This window comes from Nyctereutes procyonoides, unplaced genomic scaffold (assembly GCF_905146905.1).
Source record: "Nyctereutes procyonoides isolate TBG_1078 unplaced genomic scaffold, NYPRO_anot_genome, whole genome shotgun sequence".
NCBI classification, from domain to species: Eukaryota; Metazoa; Chordata; class Mammalia; order Carnivora; family Canidae; genus Nyctereutes; species Nyctereutes procyonoides.
In genome coordinates, this window is record NW_026575140.1 from 74,600,160 (window position 1) to 74,622,601 (window position 22,442).

Sequence of the window (22,442 nt, forward strand, 5' to 3'; positions counted from 1 at the left end):
AAATACAGATCACTTCACCTTTTAATAGTTTTGTGGAATTCCACTTGGACTATACCCCAATGTATTTAGCCAATCTCCTCTGATATTTAGGATATTTCCATTTTCAAATCACACTGCAGTAACCTTGTATTTGCCTAGTATTTCTTCAGGAAAGACTCTTGAAAACATACATTTATAATTTCAAAACACTATGCCAAATTGCCCACCATTAAGATTGTATCAATTTATACCCACCCCCACACTGCAAGACAGCCTATTTCTTCTCAAGCTTATATTTTTTTAGCCTTGCCAATTGGATAGGTATTCTATCAATTTGCTATTTTTATTTACATAAAAAATTACTAGCAAGGTTGAATATCCTTCCAATTATAATTGTCTTTTTTTCTCGAATGGTCATTTCCTTTATTCATTTTTCTACAGCAATGTTTCTGGCCCTTAATTCTTTTTATTATTTTTTCTGGCCCTTAATTCTTAAAAATAATTTTTAGTAAGTTTAGGAAACACTTGTACCTATAATTATATCAGAGAGCTAGGCCACCTTGTACCAATCATTCCCTACCTGTGTCATCAAGCCTCATTATGTCATCCCGTAAATTGGTTCCTCCTGTGGTTGCCATCACTTTGGCCCCTCCCATGTGCTTGCTGACCTGGATGCAAATTTGACTGACCTGTAGAGCAAGTTCTCTAGTGGGAACAATCACCATTGCTGGAAAACAGAAAAAAAGAAGTATTTTAAGAGTTTATTAAGCTACAAAAACACTGCCCCCTTGCAATCTAGATACTCAGGACATATTAAAAAATTGAATCATAATTAGCCTAATTCTGAAAAGTCAAATAAGTAAATCTCCTTTACCAAAAAAAAAAAAAAAAAAAAAAAAAAAACACCACATGGGGGAGGGGAAGAACCTATTACAGTGTTCTAGCTTTAGAGTTTTCCTCAGCAACACTGTTTTTATAAACCTGATACTCCTTAGTTACAGGCCTGTAAAGGGTTGACTTGGCAACCATTAGCTCAAAGTTTATTAATTTAATATTCATTAGTCTAAACACTTGAATAGGAAACTCCTATTGCCCAGGTTCTACTAATATTACGTGAAAGTACTTTAACGGAAGATGGAAGAAATGATTATAGATCACGATCAACTTACAAAAATTTCAGGAAAAGCTTTAGAGGTCAAAATTTAACTCTTTTAGCTAACTTTGCATACAACTATGGGAAATTTGTTTCTTCCCTATTTCCTAAGGTCTTAAAAGTCCCAAACCACTAGGCTTTATAAAGGAAAAAAGTTCATGAGTTCTTACAGACACGCAGGTGCCACAAGAAACAACTCACTTCCAGTCTGGAGGTAGCAACATCAGATAACTTCTCATGATCTTTCCTATCTAATAAGGTAATACTTATTTTGCCTGTTATACTGGAATGTTATCATAACTGTGTAATATGTAAAAAGCCTCTGAAAACTAGAAATCTTTTTAAAAAGCTGGGTATTTTATAAAAGACAAAAAAGCTGTGAAAAGGTAAATACTAACTCCAGATTACGTAAATTCTTAAAAAAAAAAAAAAGACAGTAGTATCTTCCTATAGCTCCAATGTTAAACTGCCATTTTTAGTTTAAATAAACTAACCTTGTATATTGTCCTTCTTCAGGTCTAGCCGTTCAAGTAAGGGAATGAGGTAGGCACCGCTCTTGCCTGTTCCATTTTTTGCTCTAGCTAAGATATCCCTACCAGATAAAGCAATGGGAATGCTCTCCTCCTAAGAGACAAGAGAATGCAAATTACTTGTGAATAAGAACAGTACATAAACAAATTATCCTCTAAAATATACGGAAGGCACACCTCTTTGGTATGGCTTCTCAAGTGTCCTACATTTGCACTTTACAAGACTAAGTAGAGACCAAGTAAATTACCAGTCAACATCACCATCATTATCAACCAATATTTTGGAGAACTGCTTATAGTTATTATTAAACTGCATTACCAATTTATTAAAAACTGTGTGAATGTGAATGTGTGAGAATGTGTAGTTCTAAGGAAGCTGGGTATCTACAACAAAGAAAACAAATGAAGACGGAGGAATCTGGGCTACACAATAAAAAAAAAAAGCAAAGGACATTTTACAATAAAAAAAGAGGGAAAAAATGGCACAAACAATACAAAGACAAGATTGTATGTTTTGAGACAAGTAAGCCAATTTAACCACAATGAAAAATTGCAGATTTGAGAACTCAACCTTGCAAAAAATAGGAAATCGGCTGGATAAGTTAAACTTCAGGTCCTATTTATTATATAACCTCAAAATGTCAATGTTTCACATCCAACTTCTCTGTCCTGAAATGCGCTCAATTAGAGGCTCAATTCTATTCCAGTTATCTCAATCCATGGTCACATCAGAGAGTGACTTATCTTCACATTTAGCTTACTTTGTCATGTCTGTTTTTGCAAAGATAACATTTCCTATTAGGACAAGTTACTTAAACAATAGCAAAGGATGTCCCAATTACTGAAAATTAAATACATATATACAGAGAGAAATTATAAAAGCAGAATAGTATGTATAAAGAGGGAAGAATAAGAACATTTCCATTCCTAAAAATAAATTTTTATTTTCTAAATCCAAAAATTTAGGAAAATAGGAAAGAAATTCATAACCAGTGTAATAATTAGTTCTATGCCTGTGCTCATTACCAAAAGAACTAGCTCTAACATTTTACACCATGACTTACATTTTTCACAATACTTACCCTACCTAGAACCCATCACAGGGGTCAAACGGGTTCTTTATGACCAGAAAAACACAGCTCCCAGAACAACTGTAAAAATGGTCCTATGACAATATTGTTACCCTCTGTTCCTATAACCAGCATTAAACAGTCTGCTTATTATAGTAAAGCAGGTCAAAGAAAAACTCCTTGGCTTTGACCCTTTGGTCTTAATCTCTTCCTTCCTATTTTGAGTCAACTCTGCTAATCTTCAATTGCTCTGGAGGGCTATTACCCCCATGGGTTCATTTTCTTCTGTGGTTTTTAAATAGGCTACTTGCACACAACTCAGTTCTATAGCAGAATAAAAGGGTAAGTGGTCTCCAAGGGCCTCTCAATGACTTCTCAAGTCAGGTTAAAAGAATAAAACTTCTGAATGAAGTCAGAATTATCTTAAGGGTATCCTAATTCCCATTTTGGGTTCACCTTCTAACTTGGATTAAGGCCATGGACTTCTATATCCTTGCACTCTCTGACAGGGTTTATGCTCTACAGAAGCTGTTTAAAAAAAAATTTTTTTTTAATAAAGTAAGCAAGCTAGTCTCTAAGATACAATGACATTTTGCCACATATGGTAATCATTATGATTAGCAGTCAGGGAATTCAGCACATCCACACTGTGTCTTACCAGTGTTTGCTAGGAAAATTAGATAATATGATGAAAGAGAATTCAAGTCAGGCTCAGACAGCTTTGAAACCCAAGAGGAAAGCATAGGAGCTACCACTGAGTAAAGAAAGAAGGAAGCTAAAAACTTTAAAAACTTACTGAGTGCTGGGCACTCAGATACTTTGTTATTTATATCCTTTCAAGTTAGGTAACTTTTTGTTTTACAATAAAAACATTCTGACACAAAAACGTGTATGGGAATGTTCACAGAGTATTCGAAATAGCTAGCAGTGGAAACCGTATCAACTGATAAACCAAATGTGGTATAGTCAGTCATACAATGGAATTATTATGCAACAGCAATACAAAAGCAAGAAATACTATTACATGCTACAACATGGATGAACCCTATAAAATGCTAAGAAGCCACTCACAAAAACCCATATATTATATAATCTCATTTATATGAAATGTCCAGAATAGGCAAATCCATAAGACACAAGAAAGTAAATCAGTGGTTGGTCAGGGCCAGTGGAAAATGGAGGGAAACAGCTAAAGCACTTTAAGGGTGAGGAAAAGGTTCTAAAACTGGTTCACACAACTGCCATTATACTAAAACCACTGAATTATATTTTAAACGTATAAATGTGTGAGATGTGATTTGTATCTTAAGTTACCAAACCCAGGACAACTCTACAACCTGAGGTCTGATTCTGCCACATTACCTCTAAGATCTAGGGACTATGCCACTAAGTATCTGTCGTGTTTTGGTACCCTAGGATCCATTTTCCCTTTCCTAGTAGCACCCTAACTTCCTTCTGAGGAATTATGTCTCTCCTATTTCACTGGATAGTCTAGCCAACCTCTCCAGCTAAATGGGAGACATCAACTAAAGCCAGGCCAGCTCCAGGCTCCTTAACAATTTCAATTGCTATAGTACATTCTGTAACAATTTGTAGCTTCCTAAGCCCTTCAGAGCTGCCTCAGTCCTTGGTCAATTCCAGGTGTCTCTCTCTAGACTTTTCTCACTTTGGGGAACTCCTCTGATATTCTTTCAATAAATTTCCCTTTGCTAAGTTAGCCCAAGTTGGTTTGTTGCCTACAACCAAAGCACAGAATACCTTCCAATTTCCTAGTACTGAGAGGCATCTGAAGTGTGGTACCCTAAAAAAGCTGAAAAATTGTCCCATCAATTGCTTTTAGAGTAGTTGCTTCTTTTTATCTCTTAGGGCCAGCTGACCTCAAGAATCTTAATTTCAGGGGAAAAATAATATGAGGTTGGTGGAGGTAGCAATGGTTGTCACAGGTATCTACTGCTGCCCAAAAAAGGATGAGGAAGATAATGATTTTTAAAAGATCTCTAATTTAAGGAACATACCCCAATTTGACCACAATAATCAATAAGGAAATGCATTTAAAGATTTTGCAAAAGTCTTGTTACAGGAAATTGTTATAAAAAATTGTTATAGAAAAACAATTCCTATAGTCCTAAGAAATTCAATTAGCAACAGATGATTTATAAATGATTAAGAATGCTGTAATTTCTTTTTTGTTTTTTTTTTTTTTAAGATTTTATTTATTTATTCATGAGAGACAGAGAGAAAGGCAGAGACACAGGCAGAGGGAGAAGCAGGCTCCACGCAGGGATTCGACATGGGACTCGATCCTGGGTCTTCAGGATCATGCCACAGGCTGAAGGCCGCGCTAAAGCGCTGAGCCACCCAGGCTGCCCAAGAATGCTGTAATTTCTAACAATAAACTATGAATTCTAATTAAACCTGGTTGACAAAATAATTCTCAAAATGGTTGAGATTCTTGACCTGATGTGAAATTTTGTTGCTGACAATAAGAACTCCCATGTTTCCCCTCAATAATGGACTATCAGTCATTTCATCATTATCTCATCTAAAAAGTCTTCAGAAAAGTTGTGCCTAAGGTCTGGAAGCAGCAGTAAGAGCTGTCATTTTCAATCATCTCAAAGTTAACAGCTAGCCCTTGAACATGGGAGTTAGGGGCACTGAGGGCCCACACAATCAAAAATCCACGTTTAAGTTTTGACTCCTCCAAAAGTTAACTACTAATAGCCTACTGTTGACTGAAATGGAAGGAAGCCATACGGATAATGTAAATAGTCAACACATTGTGTATGCTATATGTAAATAAACAATAAAAGGTACACTACAGAAAAGAAAACGTTATTAAGAAAATCATAAGGAAAATGTTAATTACAGTACCATAAAAAAAATCTGTGGAAAAGTGGAACCATGCAGTTCAAATCCTTATTGTTCAAGGATCAACTCTGTAAAGGTTTCATAATGTTAAGTAGAATAAAACAGCAGCTTCTTAGCCTGTCCAAATATGTCTGTGCTCCTAAAAAGCTATAGGTCTTTTTTTTTTTTTTTAAAAGACTTTATTTATGAGAGGGAGAAAGAGAACATGCATGAGTTGGGGGAAACGGCAGAGGGAGAAGCAGACTTCCTGCTGGCCAAGGAACCCAATGTGGGGCTCCATCTCAGGAACCCCAAATCATGACCTGAGCAGAAGGCAGGTGCTTAATCGACTGAGCCACCCAGGTACCCCAAAGCTGAGCCTCTAGAATGGCATAGTTATGTTAACTAGGGGGTACAGATTCAGAACCAGAACTAGAGTCACAGATGGCTGCACCAAAGAAAGATGTGTGAGGGCAAGCTGTAGTATATCTGGTTCCAGCCTGTCAATGTAAAATCTTCTTTCTGTAGGATATAATTTTAAGTGACTCATTGTCCAATAATCTAGCCAACAAAGTTTCACCATCTCTTTAAAAAAAAGACTCATATGCAGAGAACACCTATCTGATCAAGAAGGCTTCTGTATTTGAGGAAAAAAAAAAATACCTGGATAAATCTGCAAATGAAATACTAGGAAGATAATACCTTAAAAACAACAGGAAAACAGAAAGTAGAGAAGCACAGAATGAATAGAAAACAGCCAGTTATGAGATTAGATTTTACTACAGGATTTCTAAATTTCTTCTTGGTTCTAAAATCCTAATATTCATGGTTTGTTACACTGAATAATTCTAAGGAACATTTTGTGTTTTCCACAGATTCTCAGGCAAAACAACAGTGAAGAAAAAGAATGTAAATGGTGGTCTTAGGTATCTAAAATAATACTTTATATTTGTACACTACCCTGCTATTTCAAAACACTTTGTTTACACATTACATTTAATCCTCACAGAACCTGTGAAAGACATTACTTATTACTTTTACTTTACGGTAAAAGCTAAATGTGAGACTGGTTAAGCGGCTGAAAAGATAACTGCCTATATGTTATATTAATACTGAAAGTGCAAATAACAAAGTCGATTTTAAATTCTAATACAGGGACGCCTGGGTGGCTCAGCGGTTGAGCATCTGCCTTTGGCCCAGGGTGTGATCCTGGAGTCCCAGGATCGAGTCCCACATCAGGCTCCTTGTATGGAGCCTGCTTCTCCCTCTGCCTGTATCTCTCCGTGTCTCTCATGAATAAATAAAAAATAAAGTATTAAAAAAAATTCTAAAACAAAGGTGGGAAAGAGGAGACAGCAAGGGTCTATTAAAAATTATGTCTGATGGGATGCCTGGGTGGCTCAGTCACTGAGCATCTTGCCTTCTGCCTTCAGTTCAGGGATTGGTCCTGGGGTCCTGGGATCAAGTGCCGCATCACGCTCCCTGTGGGGAGCCTGCTTCTCTCTCTGCCTATATCTCTGCCTCTCTCTGTCTCTCATAAATACAATTTTTAAAGAGAAAAAAAGAAAGAATTAAGTCTGCTAGGGGACCTGGGTGGCACAGTCGTTTGAGTGTCTGACTCTTGGGTTTCAGCTCAAATCATGGTCATGGGATCAAGCCTTCCTCCTCTGCCCCTCCTCCTCTCCCTCCAAAGATAAATAAGTTTAAAAAAAAAAAAAAAAAAGGTTCATTTATCAGACCTAATTCAATCTCTCTTTTTTTTTTTTTTTTTAAGGAAAGCAGAGGAATTTATTCCTTCCTAACCCCTTCTTTTTTGGATAAAACTACTACACAGAATAATAACCCATAACAATTGCACAACATTTATCATCTACTAGGCATTATACCATGCATAGTAAAAAAAAAAATTTTTTTTTTTTTAATTTATTCATGAGAGACACAGAGAGAGAGGCAGAGACACAGGCAGAGGGAGAAGCAGGCTCCATGCAGGGAGCCCGACGCGGGACTTGATCCCGGGGCCTCCAGGATCAGGTCCTGGACTGAAGGCGGTGCTAAACTGCTGAGCCACTGGGGCTGCCCCTACCAAGCATACTAAAATGAATTATCGCATTAATCTTAATCCTCACAACTCCTCCATGGAAATATACTATTATATCAATTTTAAGGCCAGGAAACTGAAGCTGAGAGAGAGAGAGATCTCAGATAATCAACTTAGAAAGGAGTGGAGTTGGGATTCAGCCTTGGCAGACTAGTTCTTCAATAGTTCTATACACCAAGTTAACCTGCAGACATGTCAACCATAATTTCATCAAAGCATTCTAAATATTATTAAACATATGAGGGCCCATTTCCTGCTATCCACTTTGCTAAGTACTGGAGATACAAAGTTGAATGATATAGTCCCTACTGTAGAAGACTCTCATAAAATTTTTCATCCCTTTAAATAAAATGGATTAACATAAACTACATTAAAAAAACTATGTTCAATATATGCACTCAGGTTGCATATCTGATGTATACCTTATCTCAATACTTTCTCCAACCATAACAAACTTCTTTAGTTTATTCACAAAGGCACACAAAGATGAGAACCCCTAGGCATCACTATTCCAGAGTTCTCTGCTTGGAATATGGATCACTCTTTCTAGGTTATTCCATCTTCCTTTAATGGCTACATATATATGCAATTTCAACTAGAGAGGGGCTCATTATATCACACTGAAATTATCTGTACCATTAGCTATCTTATCCACCTGACCATGAGGACAGGAAATGTATCTTGTTCATAACATCTCCCAGTATCTAACATTTTCTAGATCACTCAGTACATATCGGCTCAATGAAAAAAAAAAAAGAAAAAAGAAAAAATACTCAATGATGGCACAGGGCACTTGTCCTTATTAAAGCTTAGGTTCAACAGTTTTAATTAACATGCATGTTTATGTCTACATGTATGTGCACATGCACATACATGTATTTCCTTGTTTTCTCCCTGAAAGGGCCAAGGAGCATAGAGTGTACTTAGTATCCAGGTTTAAGTCTCTAATACTACTATCCCACTAACCAGGGCTCCTTGGAAGAAAGACTGATTCCAAGACTAGAACAAGATAGGTATAGATAATCTCAGCACCATGATGTACCAAAAAAGGAAGTGCTCAAGAAAAACGAAGTAGGGCAGGTGAGGAGTGAATAGGTGGAGCAGATTTATAGGGCAGTAAAACTACTCTGTATACTATAATGATGGGTACATGTCATTATACATTTGTTCAAACCCACAGAATGAACAATATCAAGATTGGACCCCTCATATATACTGTCAACTTTGGATGATGTTAATAGAGGTTCCTTAATTGTAATAAATGCATCATTCTTGTGAGAGATGTTGATAATGGAGAAAGCTATGCATGAGTGGGGATGAGGGTTAATGGAAAATCTCTATTTTCTGCTCAATTGTTGTGACCTTAAAATTGCTCTAAAATTTTAAGGTCCAGGGATACCTGGGTGGCTTAGCGGTTGGGCATCTGCCTTTGGCTTGCGAAGTACTGAGATCGAGTCCAACATTGGGCTCCCTGTAGGGAGCCAGCTTTTCCCTCTGCCTGTCTCTCTCTCCTGGTCTCTCATAAATAAATAAATAAGATCTTTAAAAAATAGTCTAACATGGGGATCCCTGGGTGGTGCAGTGGTTTGGCGCCTGCCTTTGGCCCAGGGCGCGATCCTGGAGACCTGGGATCGAATCCCACGTTGGGCTCCCGGTGCATGGAGCCTGCTTCTCCCTCTGCCTATGTCTCTGCCTTGTCTCTGCCTCTCTATCATAAATAAATAATTTAAAAAAAAATAGTCTAACAGGAAAAAAAGTGTGCATGTGTGTACATTACAAAAACAGGGACTAGCTTTAAAGAGCTCACAATGACCAAAAATGGGACAATATGAGCACAAAAAAACCACAGCGGGGGGTGGGGGGGGTTTGAGAGTCCACACTTCAAGTTTATAAATACACAAAGAGCTAGGAAAGGTTCTTCTTTACAAGGCCAAATGTGGATGAAGTGCTAGCACAGTAAAGATCAGATCACGCCAAGAATCACCAATGGATGCTAAGAGTAGGGGGAAATCTTAATGGTAGAGTAAGATACCGGCAGGGTCTTAAAGTGCTCCCCATAGATGCTTATTAGTTCAAGGAAAAGAGGGAGAAAGTAGTTAATTATATAGTAGAAAAATCAGACACCACCTTGAGACAATAATCAAAATTAAATTCACCAATGAAAAAAATTCACCAATGAGAAGTAGATGGGACACTGTATATACCTCAAAATGTGGTACCTTGAGGCCATAACATAATTTCTACAGTAATCAGGCCAAGAATGCATAACTTGAGGCTAATCAAATGGGAGACATGGGACAAATACAAAATGAGGAATATTCTATTAGAAAAAAAGGACTGCATTTGTTATTTCAATGTCATAAAAGACCAAAAAACAAAACTAAGGAAATGCTCACAGCTGAAAGAGGTTAGAGACATAACTAAATGCAATACATGATCTTAGGATGCAACTTGTAAAGAAAAAAAAAAATGCTAAAAAGGACATTTTGGGGTCACTTAAAAATGAGATTACAAATGAGAGATAAGATAGAAATACCGTATTAATGTTAAATTGACCAAAGCTAACTGTACTACGGTTACACCAGAAAATATCCCTAGCAGCGCCTGGCTGGCTCAGTTGGTACAACATTCGATGCTTGATCTCAGGGTTGTGAGTTCAAGCCCCACACTGGGCAATAAGTAAGCTCTGTAATAATAATAATAATAATAACAAATAATAATAATAATACTCTATAGCTTACTTAAAAAAGAAAAAAATCTTACTTCTTAGAAAACATACACTGAAGTATTTAGAGGTAATGAGCCATGATTCTGTGACTTATCTTCAAAATGTTAAAAAAAGTGTGTATGTGCATGTGTATACACATGAAAAAAAAAGTCAATTACATCATCCACACAAATCAAAAAGTAGGGAACACATAACTCATAACATCTTATGTGGATGAAAAGGAGAAACATACCTGAATAGGAGATGGCTTTTCCCAGCCCATTTCAAAAATTCCCATCAGTAACTCCCGTTTCAAACAGTAATCTTCAAACTCATTTCCTTTTGTGGAGGTCACATCCTAGTCAGACAAACAAAAGAAATTAAACAAAATAACAGAATACAATTGTGTTCCTTTGCTTAAGAAAGTTTGAGAGATTTATTCTTTATCCCTTTAAAAAACTGTTTTGGGGAAAGGCCACCCTGTGACCATAGTCTTCTGAGGACTGCTAAAATACTTATTCCTATGTAAGTGTCATGGTTCGTAATTCACAAGAGTGGAAGTCAAACCCTAGCTCCACCACCCACTGCCTGCAAATATCCTATTCTAAATAAAGATTTCTCCAACTTAGCACTATTGACATTTGGGCCAGAAAATTCTTTGTTTTAAGGGGCCATCCTGCAGCATCCCCCTAGTTGAGTTTAATCGTCTCTAGCCACTGCTAAGTGCCCACTAGGGGACAAAAGTCACCCCCAGTTGGGAACACTGGGCTAAGAGAACAAACCTCTCAACTTCCTTGTCCTCATTCATAAAATAAGGATAATATTTAACCTGAATCTTACTGTGTTGCTGGGAGCAAGAGGAAATTTTGAGAAAATGCCTTGCAAACCATGAAAATACTCCAGAGCTTAGATAAAATACATATGTATAAATACACATTATTGTTATAATTATTATTAATATAATTCCTCCAAACAGTGAAAAATTTTTGGCAATTTATCCTATATGATCCATACAATTTCAACCATTTCAACCAAAGAGTAAAGACAGTGCCTATTATTAACTACTTCACTTTTAGAGTTTCTACACCACTTTTCCACTTGAATTTATAACCAACTTACCGAAGTTTTGATTCTTAGATCCTTTGGAGGGAGTTTCAAAGTCTTTTTCCAGTCATCACCAGGTCTACAGAGAATATAGTAATGTTGAAGCATAAGAATTCATAGCATTACTATTCTAATAATACAAAGATGATTCATTACAATTACGACTAGGTTCTAAAAAACTAAGTTTAATATATTGCCATTTACTTTATAATAGTTAACAGAAACGTTACAAAAATTGCTCTTCTTACAAAAGAACACTCTAGAGAAGATAAAGAAAATCAAGAATAGAAGGGAATAAGGCACCTATCCTCTTAAGAGAAGCAGTATAATATATAGTGCAACTGTTGTCAAAACTGCTAACCCCTATGTTTTATTTGACATAGTCTTTCAATTTAAATTAGCTGCTAACATTTAAAAATTAGGGGATTTCATATGAAAGTTCAGATTCTGGCTTTCCTTGGGTGGTGGGGCAGGAGTTTTAGCAACACTAGTTCCAAACTTCTGCATGTCAACATTTTGATAGAGCTTAATAACTGGGAGTTTAAATCAAACAGCAGTAAATAAAGCAAGTACCTTCTCATTTGGCAGTCTCCCGTAAGCATCTGAGTTTCTAACTTTCGGTGACTGGTTAAAATCAAGGGGTCTAAAGTTTCAGACCCAAAGTTAACCCCTGACTATTTTTGTGACTTTTCAGCAGTTTCTTTTCTAAGCCTCCAATTCTCTGAATTATAAAGGGGGCTCAGAATTATAACAAATAATTTACATAAAGCACTTAGTTCCTGGCAAAGTAAGTACTTAGGGGGCACCTGAGTGGCTCAGTTGGTTAAGTGTCTGACTTTGGCTCAGATCGTGATCTCAGGGTCCTGGATTGAACCCCTACATCAGGGCTCTATGCTCAGTGGGAAGTCTGTCCCCCCTCCCCCCCGCCCTTGTTATAATAAATAAAATCCTAAAAAAAAAAAAAAAAAAAAAAAACTCAGGATCAGCTGTTAATCACTATCTCTCAACTTTTTTTTACTGAGAATGCTTGAAACCGTGAAAGAGAAACCAAGAAAATAGAGTAAAACTCTTTTCGGTCAGGTAAAAACCTCAAATAATACTCAAAGCATCTAATAAGAAAAAATTGGTCAATAAAGCAGATAATGCTTTCAATTGTGTCATCTTTAAATAAAAATTTTCACTGATTTCCGGCAGCCTGGGTGGCTTAGCAGTTGGGCGTCTGTCTTTGGCTCAGGGCGTGATCCCAGGATTCTGGGATCGAGTCCCACGTTGGGCTCCCTGTGAGGAGCCTGCTTCTCCCTCTGCCTATGTGTCTCTGCCTCTCTCTCCCTTTCTCTCTCATAAAGAAATAAAAATCTTTAAAATAAAATTTTTTCTTACTGATTTCATTATAGCAACTCATATAATCAGAGACTCCAAAACATCTCAAGTCTTGATTTAGGAAGATGAGCACTTACTTCATTTAAAGCTAGGTCCCACATAATTTTTTTTAAGACTTTTATTTATTCATGAGACACACACACACACAGAGAGAGAGAGAGAGAGAGAGAGAGAGAGAGAGAGAGGGAGGAGGGCAGAGACATAGGCAGAGGGAGAGGAGAAGCCGGTTCCATGCAGGGAGCCTGATGTGGGACTCAATCTCGGAACTCCAGGATCACGCCCTGAGCCAAAGGCAGACACTCAACCACTGAGCCATCCTGGCATCCTGGTTCCACACAGTTTGAGGTAGATACTCTAACAGAGATAACTATTTGCTACCAATTCCAAGGGTACCAAACTCCTTCACCTACGCCTTTATAAAACACACCAGTTTCTGAGCAAAAATGTCAGTTGAACATCCTAGTAGGCCAGCTTGCCATGGTCATATTCAATATAAAGTGAATAAAGCTGCAGAAATACAATGGAAAATCTTACCACAAGAAATTTATAATCTTAGGAGATAAAAGACCCAAACTATTTAAAATGAGAAAGTGAAATAAGTGATAGAGATAAGTATTACAGGAGTTCTGAAGACAGTGATGGGATCTAGAAGCCTTCTTGGAAGAGATGACAGTATGAGATTTAAAGAACCCACAGAATTAAAAAGAAATCATTAATCCCAGGCAGAGCAAAAAAGAAAAAGCAAATCTATTGTCTGAAATCAGAATTTAAGCATAAAATAATGAAATAACACAGCTTTAGGTTTAACAATAGCCTAAATTTTGCTGGCCAAATCATACTTTGTCAAGACAAACTACAATTTAGAGAATATTCTTGCTTTATATACTAATTAAAGCTTAAAATATGCAAAAAAAAAAATGCATTCATGCCAATTCTCCCAATGATCAAACCAATTCCACTGGAAATTAATTCTTAGAGGTCAGTAGGATATCACTAAAAGTAACCATCTTAAAAAAAAAGTAACCATCTGTATGATATTCTAGTAGCTTTTAAATGCTAGTTTTCTTTAGGAAGTGCTCTTTAGGCATAGAAAAGATCTAGGTTGTAATATAACATATACTTTAATTCAGGGAACCAGTTTCAACATTTATATGTTTCAACATACCAAGATTTCAAGAGTAAATCAATCTCTATGGCTAGACTCAACAACAAAGCCAAATATGAAATGGAATCCATAGTCTTCTATGTTGATTATTCATTAACTGAATCTTTAGAGTGACAGTTATCATTCAAATAATTTAAAGTCAACACTTAGATGACAAATAGCAAATTTAAATGAAAAAAATGTTCTGTAATAAGATGAAACTCTTAAATTTTTAGTCAACAAAGGGACTTGGGAGTATTCAGTCCTGTATATTTCCAAGAGTTCAAAATCTTGAAAACCTTATGATATATAACTGCTTGTAATTCTGTGTGTAAAAGGAGAAAGCCTTTTTTTTTTTTAGAAAACTTTCCAGAGAAGGAAAGTCCCATAATCTTAAAAAAAAAAAAAAGTTATGGAAAAATATCCATCAGTGAAGTATATGTCTGGATTCAGGAGTCTGGGCCAGTCTTTAAATTTAAAAACTGAAATTGTCTTTAACTGCCATTTATACTAAGGTAAAATACAGTTGTAACACTAGGGAAAAAGCCATATTGGCAAAAACAAGATGAATCTGAGCTAATGATGAAAGCCAGAAATGTTTCAAAAAGTAATGTATACAAAATATATATCATGTCTGTTACCTAATGACTCTGAACTATGACAAAAAATACATTATTCAATTGCAAATACCCACCCATAAAACAGTCCTCTGTACTTTCTTTGCAAACAAAATGGTTAAAACAAGGTCTAAAGTAGTCAACAACAAAGTAGCAGAAAGAAATCTTGGTCTAACAAGCCTGTTTATTATTTATTCTAACACTTACTTAATAGTGGTGGTCATACTCTGTGCTTGCTGCTGAGTGCCATTATTGATTGTGTTGGTATTTTTCAGCTGGTTCATCTGTTGCTGTGTCTGTGTGCCCCCTCCTCCGGGGCCACCACTGGGCTTCACAGGGCCCCTCAGCTGACCATTTTGACTGGAAAGACCCATTATAACAGGGTTCTCTGTTCTGGCCGTGCTCATGCTGTATTAATTGTAAAGATGTCTCTTTCAAACTTCAAAACTTTTGAAAGTCAGTAGAGAAACTGTAATAACAGTTTATTAGGCTCTCCAAAACGAAGAGATAAATATAAGTCTTGCTCAATATATGAGTCCTTTATTGCAATGCAGGCAAGCACCTGTAAGTCTCTGAACGGTATGCAGCAGTAACTTGCTCTCATGCACCGAATCAACTTTTTATTTTTTAAAAAGCCCTCTAACAAGGTTGAATTATATATCTGAATTCACTCACTTCAATCTGAAACAAAGAGAAAAGTTTAATTAGCAAACATAGGAAAGTTAGAAAAAAAAACTTTCCCTTTTAAGAAGGACCCTTTTAGAGGAACTCACTCTATTACAAAGAAATAATACAGATATACTTAGACCAAAACACTCGCCAGGCTAGGAAGAGACTTGAAAAGATGAACTGTCTCAAAAAACCCAAGCCAACTGAGACCAATCTCAAACATTTTAAACTGTCAGTTCAAAGCAACCCAGAGAAGATTAGGTAGAAAGATATTGTGATTAAATTAGCATTAGCTGTCAAATGGCAATCTCTTCCCTTCAGTTTCCTCCCTGATGAATTCTCTAAAAATCCCTGCCACCTCTAAAAGTCAATGATTCATTACCCTTAATTGCATTACAACTCAATGAAGTATCACACAATTTTATTAATGTAAATCTACATATCTTGGAACAAGGCAAGACCATTCATTTTTTTTTTCTATTTCTGACAGCAACTGAGAATTCCTGAAATTGAGCTTTTGACTTAACTTTATGTTTTTTGGGGCAAAAAAACACATTTGTGACTTTATGAATTTCAACTATAGAGGCTTAACATTATGAAGAAAAATATTTTTTTCCCTCTTAAATTTTGCCCTTTAAGACAATAACCAGGGATGCCTCGGTGGCTCAGCGGTTTAGCGCCTGCCTTCGGCCCAGGGTGTGATCCTGGAGTCCCGGAATCAAGCCCCACATCAGGCTCCCTGCATGGAGCCTGCTTCTCTCTCTACCTATGTCTCTGCCTCTGTGTCTCTCTCATGAATAAATAAAATCTTAAAAAAAAAAAAAAAGGTAACTGAAACAGAGACAGGTCTCCATGTCAAAATCTTTTGCTTAAGAAACAGCCAAGAGAATCTTTAGCTAACTTAATACTAAAAAAACCTATTAGCTAAATCCATTTCAATAACACTTTTCAAAAAAGTGTATCCTAACTTAAAATATTTGCTGTTATCAAAAAATATCGATAAAAAACACAAAAGGAAACTGTTTAAAAAAAAATCTGTGAAAGCCTAAAACAGACTAGCAACTTTAACCAAATTTTCCAAGAAACCCATAGTACTAGTTGTTTTAAAAAGGAACTAGTCAACCTCCACCGTTTTTAATTATTCCCAAAAATCAAATTCTTACTTTGAAAAGTAGTAAGTAAAAAAATTTACAAAGGATGGACAATAAAGTACTCTGTTAGGTTTGTGTTTTTTTAACTCTTCTATTTCTTACCAAAAAATACACACTAGTTTATTAATTGGTGATTTTTTTGTGTGCCAAACACCAAAGATTCCAAAACAATAAATCTTTTCCAAAAGACAACTGGTTATGACTTTTTTAAAAACTGAAAATTTGGGATCCCTGGGTGGCGCAGCGGTTTGGCGCCTGCCTTTGCCCCAGGGCGTGATCCTGGAGACCCGGGATCGAATCCCGCGTCGGGCTCCCGGTGCATGGAGCCTGCTTCTCCCTCTGCCTGTGTCTCTTGCCTCTCTCTCTCTCTGTGTGTGACTATCATAAATAAATAAAAATTAAAAAAAAAAAATAAAAAAATAAAAACTGAAAATTTAGTTGCTCAGAAGCAAATCCTGATTACCATATACACAAAGCTGTACATTTCTAAGTCTTTTAGAATCTAATGCCTTACGCAGACCGTGGTTAACAGCCAACCTAATTTCAGTTCAAGGCGGTAAATTGTTCCCTGTATTGACAGGTTTATATTATGATCAACAATATCACGGAGTTCACACAAGACTTGTTTGCAAATCCATAAGATGAAGAGGGCAACCTCTAAAGATTAAGATAAATTATCGTCCCACGAGCTCTCTCTTAATCTAAGACCTCATCTCCCTAGATCCAAAATAGGACTATTACTCCCTTCTTACTTGAACCGAAACCTGCACTGCAGCTTTATGTCTCAGAGAAGGAAATATTCCTCCTACCCCTTCCCAATTTAGACTTGCAAGTTACATTCTACATTTTCAAAAATACGAACGAAACGTAGACTAGTTGGGAGGAGCCCCTGGCGGAGGTAATTACAGCACTTTCCCAGATTGTGTAGTTAGCAATTGACAGTTTCACACCCAAAAACAGTCTCGTCATCTCAGACAAGAGCTTTTGTTTGCAAATGCAGCGCAGTTTCTCTAAGCTTGGTCTGCAAGTTGGAGGGACTGTTTTCTTCTGAGGGGAACGGGGGAGGGGGGGGAGGGCTGTGGTAGAGAAATGGGAGTGAAGGATGAGGGGGAACGAGCCAATGATTCGAACCCCGGATTGTGAGGTAATTTCTCGCTCCCCAACACGCCCCCCCCCCAAACCACACACTTCAAGTCAGCCCCCTGTGACCATAAACACAAAAGGGTTGGGGCCCAATCTTCGCAGCTGCGCCACAAGAGCAGGGAACCAACTCCGCGGGCAGGAAACAATAGGGACTACCCCCAGAAGGCCCCAAAGAGAAACCCTTAAGTCAGAAAGCCCCTCCTTTTCCTCCACGACTCGGGGGCTCCATAATCACCCTCTTGTTACCGACCTACGAGGCCTTATTCCAAGCCAGCAGCAGCGGGTCCTCCTCCAAATCGAGCCCTCCGACGCTGCAGGTCCCTGCCGCCCCCTATAGGGCCGCCTCGTACCCTATAACCTCCGCCATCCCCCGAAGTCCTTGCCGCCCCTGCGGACCCAGGTCCCCTCGTCCTCCACAAAGCTCCTCCGAGTACTTCGCCCGCTCCCTCTCCGGACCCCGCCGCGCACGACACCCCCATACTCGACTCCGCTCCGGCGCCCCCCGCCCCACACGGCTGCCGCCCGCCGCCCGCCTTCTTCCCCGGGACCCGGCCAGGCCTCAGGCCTCAGGCCTCCGCCTCAGAGCACCGCCCCCCCCCCCGCCGGCCGAGGGGCTCCCCGCGGCCCCGACCGCACCGCTGACCTCGACCCCACCACCTCACCCCACTCCCCCGAGGCTCGGGCCCGAGTCCTACCGCCGAGGCCACTCCCGCTCGGCACCCTCGGTCCTTTATTGTTGACTCGAAGCTCCCAAAATGGCGGCGGCTCCTTCCTCCTCGGAAACCTCCGCCCGCCCCCACCCGGCCCCTCGCTGCTGCCACCGCCTCCTCCTCCCGCCCCCGCCCCCGCCCGGCTCCGGGGGCCGCTCCCCGGGCCGCCCGCGCCCGCCGGCTCTCCCGGCCGCCCGGCCCTACCTCCGCCGCTGCTCGCTCTCATGGCGCCGCCGGAGTCGCCGCCCGGGCTGAGCTAACTCGGCTGCTCTGCCCCTCCCCCGTCCGCCCGCTGCCCCCTCCCCCTCCGCTCCCCCTCCCCCTGCCTGTCCGCATGGCGGCGGCCGCGGCTCCTCCTCCACGCAAGATGGCGAGAGCTCCGCCGCCGCCGCCGCGCCTGCCGCGGCGTCACGGCCTGCTCGGCTTCGCGGCCGGAGCAGTGTTGGCCGGGGAACCTCCCTGAGGAGCAAACAGACGGCCATGCGCTCACACCGACCGGGGCGACGGAGACTCGCAGGGGAGACACGGGTTCCTCTCCGAGTGGGACGGAGGGCTAGCTTTCTCCACAGCTGAGGAGAAACGAGTGGGGGGGATGGTGGCCGGGGAGAGGCCGCCCTGCCCTCGCTCCCCGCAAGTCAAGCGGGGGTTGTGACCAGAGGAGGGGCGCCTTGTTCCCGAGCGAGGACGCGGCGCCCGGGCCGCGCGGCTCGGGGACGGGAGAGCTGACCTGACGTCCCCCGCGGGCCGCGGCAGCCGCTGCAGAGCCGGGGGCCTGCGGAGCCGGGGGCCGCGGCCGAGCCCCTGCGGGCGCGCCTCAGCCGGGAGCGCCTCAGCCGGGAGCGCCTCAGCCGGGAGCGCGCCGCACTAGTGGCCCGGAGGTGCCGGCGCGCGCCGGGTGTGAGGACCGGAAGGGGGGCGACGGCCCCGCTGGGGGGGGGCGGGGGCGGGGGCGCGGGGCTGCGACCTCCCCGGCGGGAAGGGAAAGCTGCTGAGGAGTCACTTCTCGTGGAAATAGGAACCAGACGGCGTCCGAGGTCGAGTCTTCCCCGGGCCTGACCCCGCCCCCGCCCCCGCCCCCGCCCCGCCCCCGCCCCCGCCCCCGCCCCCGCCCCGCCCCGACCGCCGCTTCTCTAGCTCCGTGGCCGCCCGGCGGCCGCCTAACTACTCGTCCTGCCCTAATGGCTGCGCTTCTCCTGAGCAGAAGTGTGGGGAGCGCTGTGTGGCCCCGGGTGAAAGGAAAACTGGAAGCCAGGAAGCTGGTCAGGTCAAGGGAGTGGCAGCCCCCGGGTGTCCCCAGCGGACCGACCGTGTGTGCCCGCCGCGGCCGGCCGGGAAGCGGGACCCCGCCTCCGCGGGGATCGGCCCGCACCCGCCGCGCTCGCGCCGCTCCCGGCCGGCTTCCCCAGTCTTTGCCCCAGCTCCCAACTCGGGGCCAATCAGAGAAAGCCAAATACGTTCCCCAAACCAATCGCACGAACACGCCCCGCTTCTGGTTAGCCTGCCTCCTGCCCCCCCACGCCGACAGCCTCCAATCACAGCGAGCCTCGGGACTTCCCTGGGTCTCCGCCGGCCTCCGCCGAACTCCGGGAAGGCGCCGGCCGCCTCGCTCAGCGCGCTCCGAGGAAACGGCCTGGTCTCCTTCGGTCGCCTTTGCTTATCTCCGCGCAGCCAATGGAAAGGTGGTGGAGAGCCACCCTTGGAAAGCCCGTTCTTGCGATTATGAGGGAGGACCCCCCTTGACAGTTTTTAAGATCCTGAATGTGCTCTCCCAGCCAGATTTTACACCGCCACTCCTGTCAGGGAGTAACCCCGCACCCTGGGTCGGTTATAAAATGTGAAAATGTGCTGCGTTGTGCGGGCCTCGCTCGCTGTCTCTCCAAAGAGCGGGAATGTGAGGGGAAGATTGGGTAGGGAACGTGGGAGGGAGAGGAGCCTCGGGATTCAAAGCCGGCCACTGCCTTGGGGGTGGGTTTCTTTGCCTGGGCCATGCGAGAAATGAGAGCAGGCAGAGGGAAGGGGTTTGTGTTCACCAACAAGGGATCATCTTCAAAACAGGCCTGGCTGAGGTCAAGACCAAAAACAAAAGGGAGGAGAGAGTACGAGATCTAGCTCCCCATTCTCACCTAGGAATCCTGCCTGGGCGAAAACCTTTAATGATCCTGAATAATGGTCTTGCAAGACACTCAGACATCCTTACAACTTTATGTCCGCGCTTTGCAGTCATAGGTGGTACAGAATTAAGCTATGAATCCTTAGATCTTCTGGGTTCAATTGCAGGGGTTAGTAGGTCCAATCCCAGTATCTCAAAACACCTGGGTGGCTCAGTGGTTGCATGTCTGCCTTTGGCTCAGGTCGTGATCCCGAGTTCCTGGGATTGAGTCCTGCAGGGAGCCTGCTTCTCTCTCCCCCTATGTCTCTGCCTCCTTCTCTGTGTCTTTCATGAATAAATAAATAATCTTAAACAAAAAAAAAAAAAAAAAGAAAGAAACGTTATTTCTTCCTTGTTCAAACAGATTAGTGAGAATCATAGAAAATATGACACTTTAGGAATACAGATGAATGATTTGATAATGTACACAGTAGCTCATCTTTATGAATTACATTTAAAAATACCACAAAGGGGCACCAACTCTTGATTTTGGCTCAAGTCATGATCTTAGGGTTGTGAGATGGAGTTTTGCATTGGGCTCCAAGCTAGGTGTGGAACCTGCTTAGGATTCTCCCTCTCCCTCTGCCTCCACCCCCCCCTAAAAAAATCACATAAATCCAATCCTTTGGTCTTTTAGTTAACATTTAGTTTGGGTGATCTGTGGTAAATATGGCTTCTGGAGGGTGTGTTGTCCTCAGTGTGGTCGCATATTAATTGTAGTAAAGTGCTTCCCCAAATTGTATTGGTCATTTCCATTTTGCTTTTGGTCACACACTCTTCCTTGGTACCCTACTTACTGGGTTTTGAATGATGAAGCTGTTAGCTAAAGTGTTAGGCCTGCATTATTGGCTGGCTCCTTGAGAACTGGTCTGTAGGAAAGATATTTTTAAAAAGAAAAAGGTTCATATATAGAATTGAGGTTTTCAGCATCTCTGTTTAAAATACAACAGATTTTTTTTTTGTAAGTCATGGGTTGTGATTAGAAAATGCTACTTGGAAATTGATCACAATAATGGGTCCTCCCAGCAAATATTGTTTGCCAGTTTCATGTCCTGTCCTCATTTGCTTACCTAAAAATAACTAGAAAGAAAAAGAAATCATAGGTTAATTTATACTTGACTTCATTTAAACCTCAACTTAAAATATTTAGAATCCAGAATTCTAAGTAATTTCAACCTGGAATACATACATCTGTGATACTATCTTAAAAACTCCAAATGTTTTCAACATGCTAAAATGGATTTCACACTTTTAGCTTTCTATGAGTTTTTTTTTTTTAAGGAAATATGATAGTTTTTTTTTTTAGCTCAAGCTACTTCATTACTTAGAAGAAAAAAGATTTGTCCATACCATATCCTCAATAACATAATTATATCACACCTGCCTAAGCTTTATAGTACAGTATTTCTCTCTTTCATGGTTTGCAGGATAATATTTTGATTTTCCAAAAGAAGGTTCAACAGATAAAGTTTTTCTCCAAATATGCTCAAGCAACACATCTGGTAGTCCCTAACCAAGACTAAAGGCTAATGAGCCCAAGATGCCAAATACCATTTTCTTTGGACTCATCTCAGGTAAAAATTGCCACTTTAATTTATACACCTGAAGAAAATGAAGCAGCATCAGCCTATTGTGGGTTTAGCAAAGCTATCCTCAGAGAGGTACAAGTACTACACAGAAGTTAATGCATACTAAGCAGATGTCTTTAATCACTGAGAGACCACACCAGGCACATTTTGTTGGAATAAATGTTCCACTTCCAGAATAAACTTAAGTTGAAGAGTAGGAAAGCAATATTACAAACAGAGAGAGAAGTGGGTGGGTTAAACACATTTTCCCCAAACTGCCAGCTTTAGTTGCAGAATTTATATTCCCTTTGACAGAAAAAAAATCTCTCCATTCCCAGGGTTCCACAACCAGCTAGCTCAGCTCATCAGGTTACGTTTGGTCTCATTAGGTTCCAGCATTGTTCTGGTCATCACCCAAAGAAT

The 22,442-nt window shown here is 41.0% G+C and overlaps 1 protein-coding gene across 2 annotated transcripts in view; it reads right to left on the reverse strand.

Annotated features, from left to right (window-relative positions):
* The window catches only part of DDX6 (DEAD-box helicase 6), a 35,071-nt gene extending 16,503 nt beyond the window's left edge, over positions 1-18,568 (reverse strand). Inside the window, exons 1-6 of one of the 2 annotated variants that reach the window (XM_055305689.1) lie at positions 18,507-18,568; positions 14,837-15,310; positions 11,504-11,567; positions 10,638-10,742; positions 1,627-1,756; positions 560-706 (exon numbers count right to left, since the gene is read on the reverse strand). In XM_055305689.1, the coding sequence (XP_055161664.1) occupies positions 560-706; positions 1,627-1,756; positions 10,638-10,742; positions 11,504-11,567; positions 14,837-15,036 (646 nt within the window). In that variant the 5' untranslated portion in view covers positions 15,037-15,310; positions 18,507-18,568. Of the gene's footprint in view, positions 1-559; positions 707-1,626; positions 1,757-10,637; positions 10,743-11,503; positions 11,568-14,836; positions 15,311-18,287; positions 18,376-18,506 lie in introns of those variants that run through there. The other variant, XM_055305688.1, reaches the window with a different exon arrangement.
* Between the last annotated feature and the right edge of the window lie 3,874 nt (positions 18,569-22,442).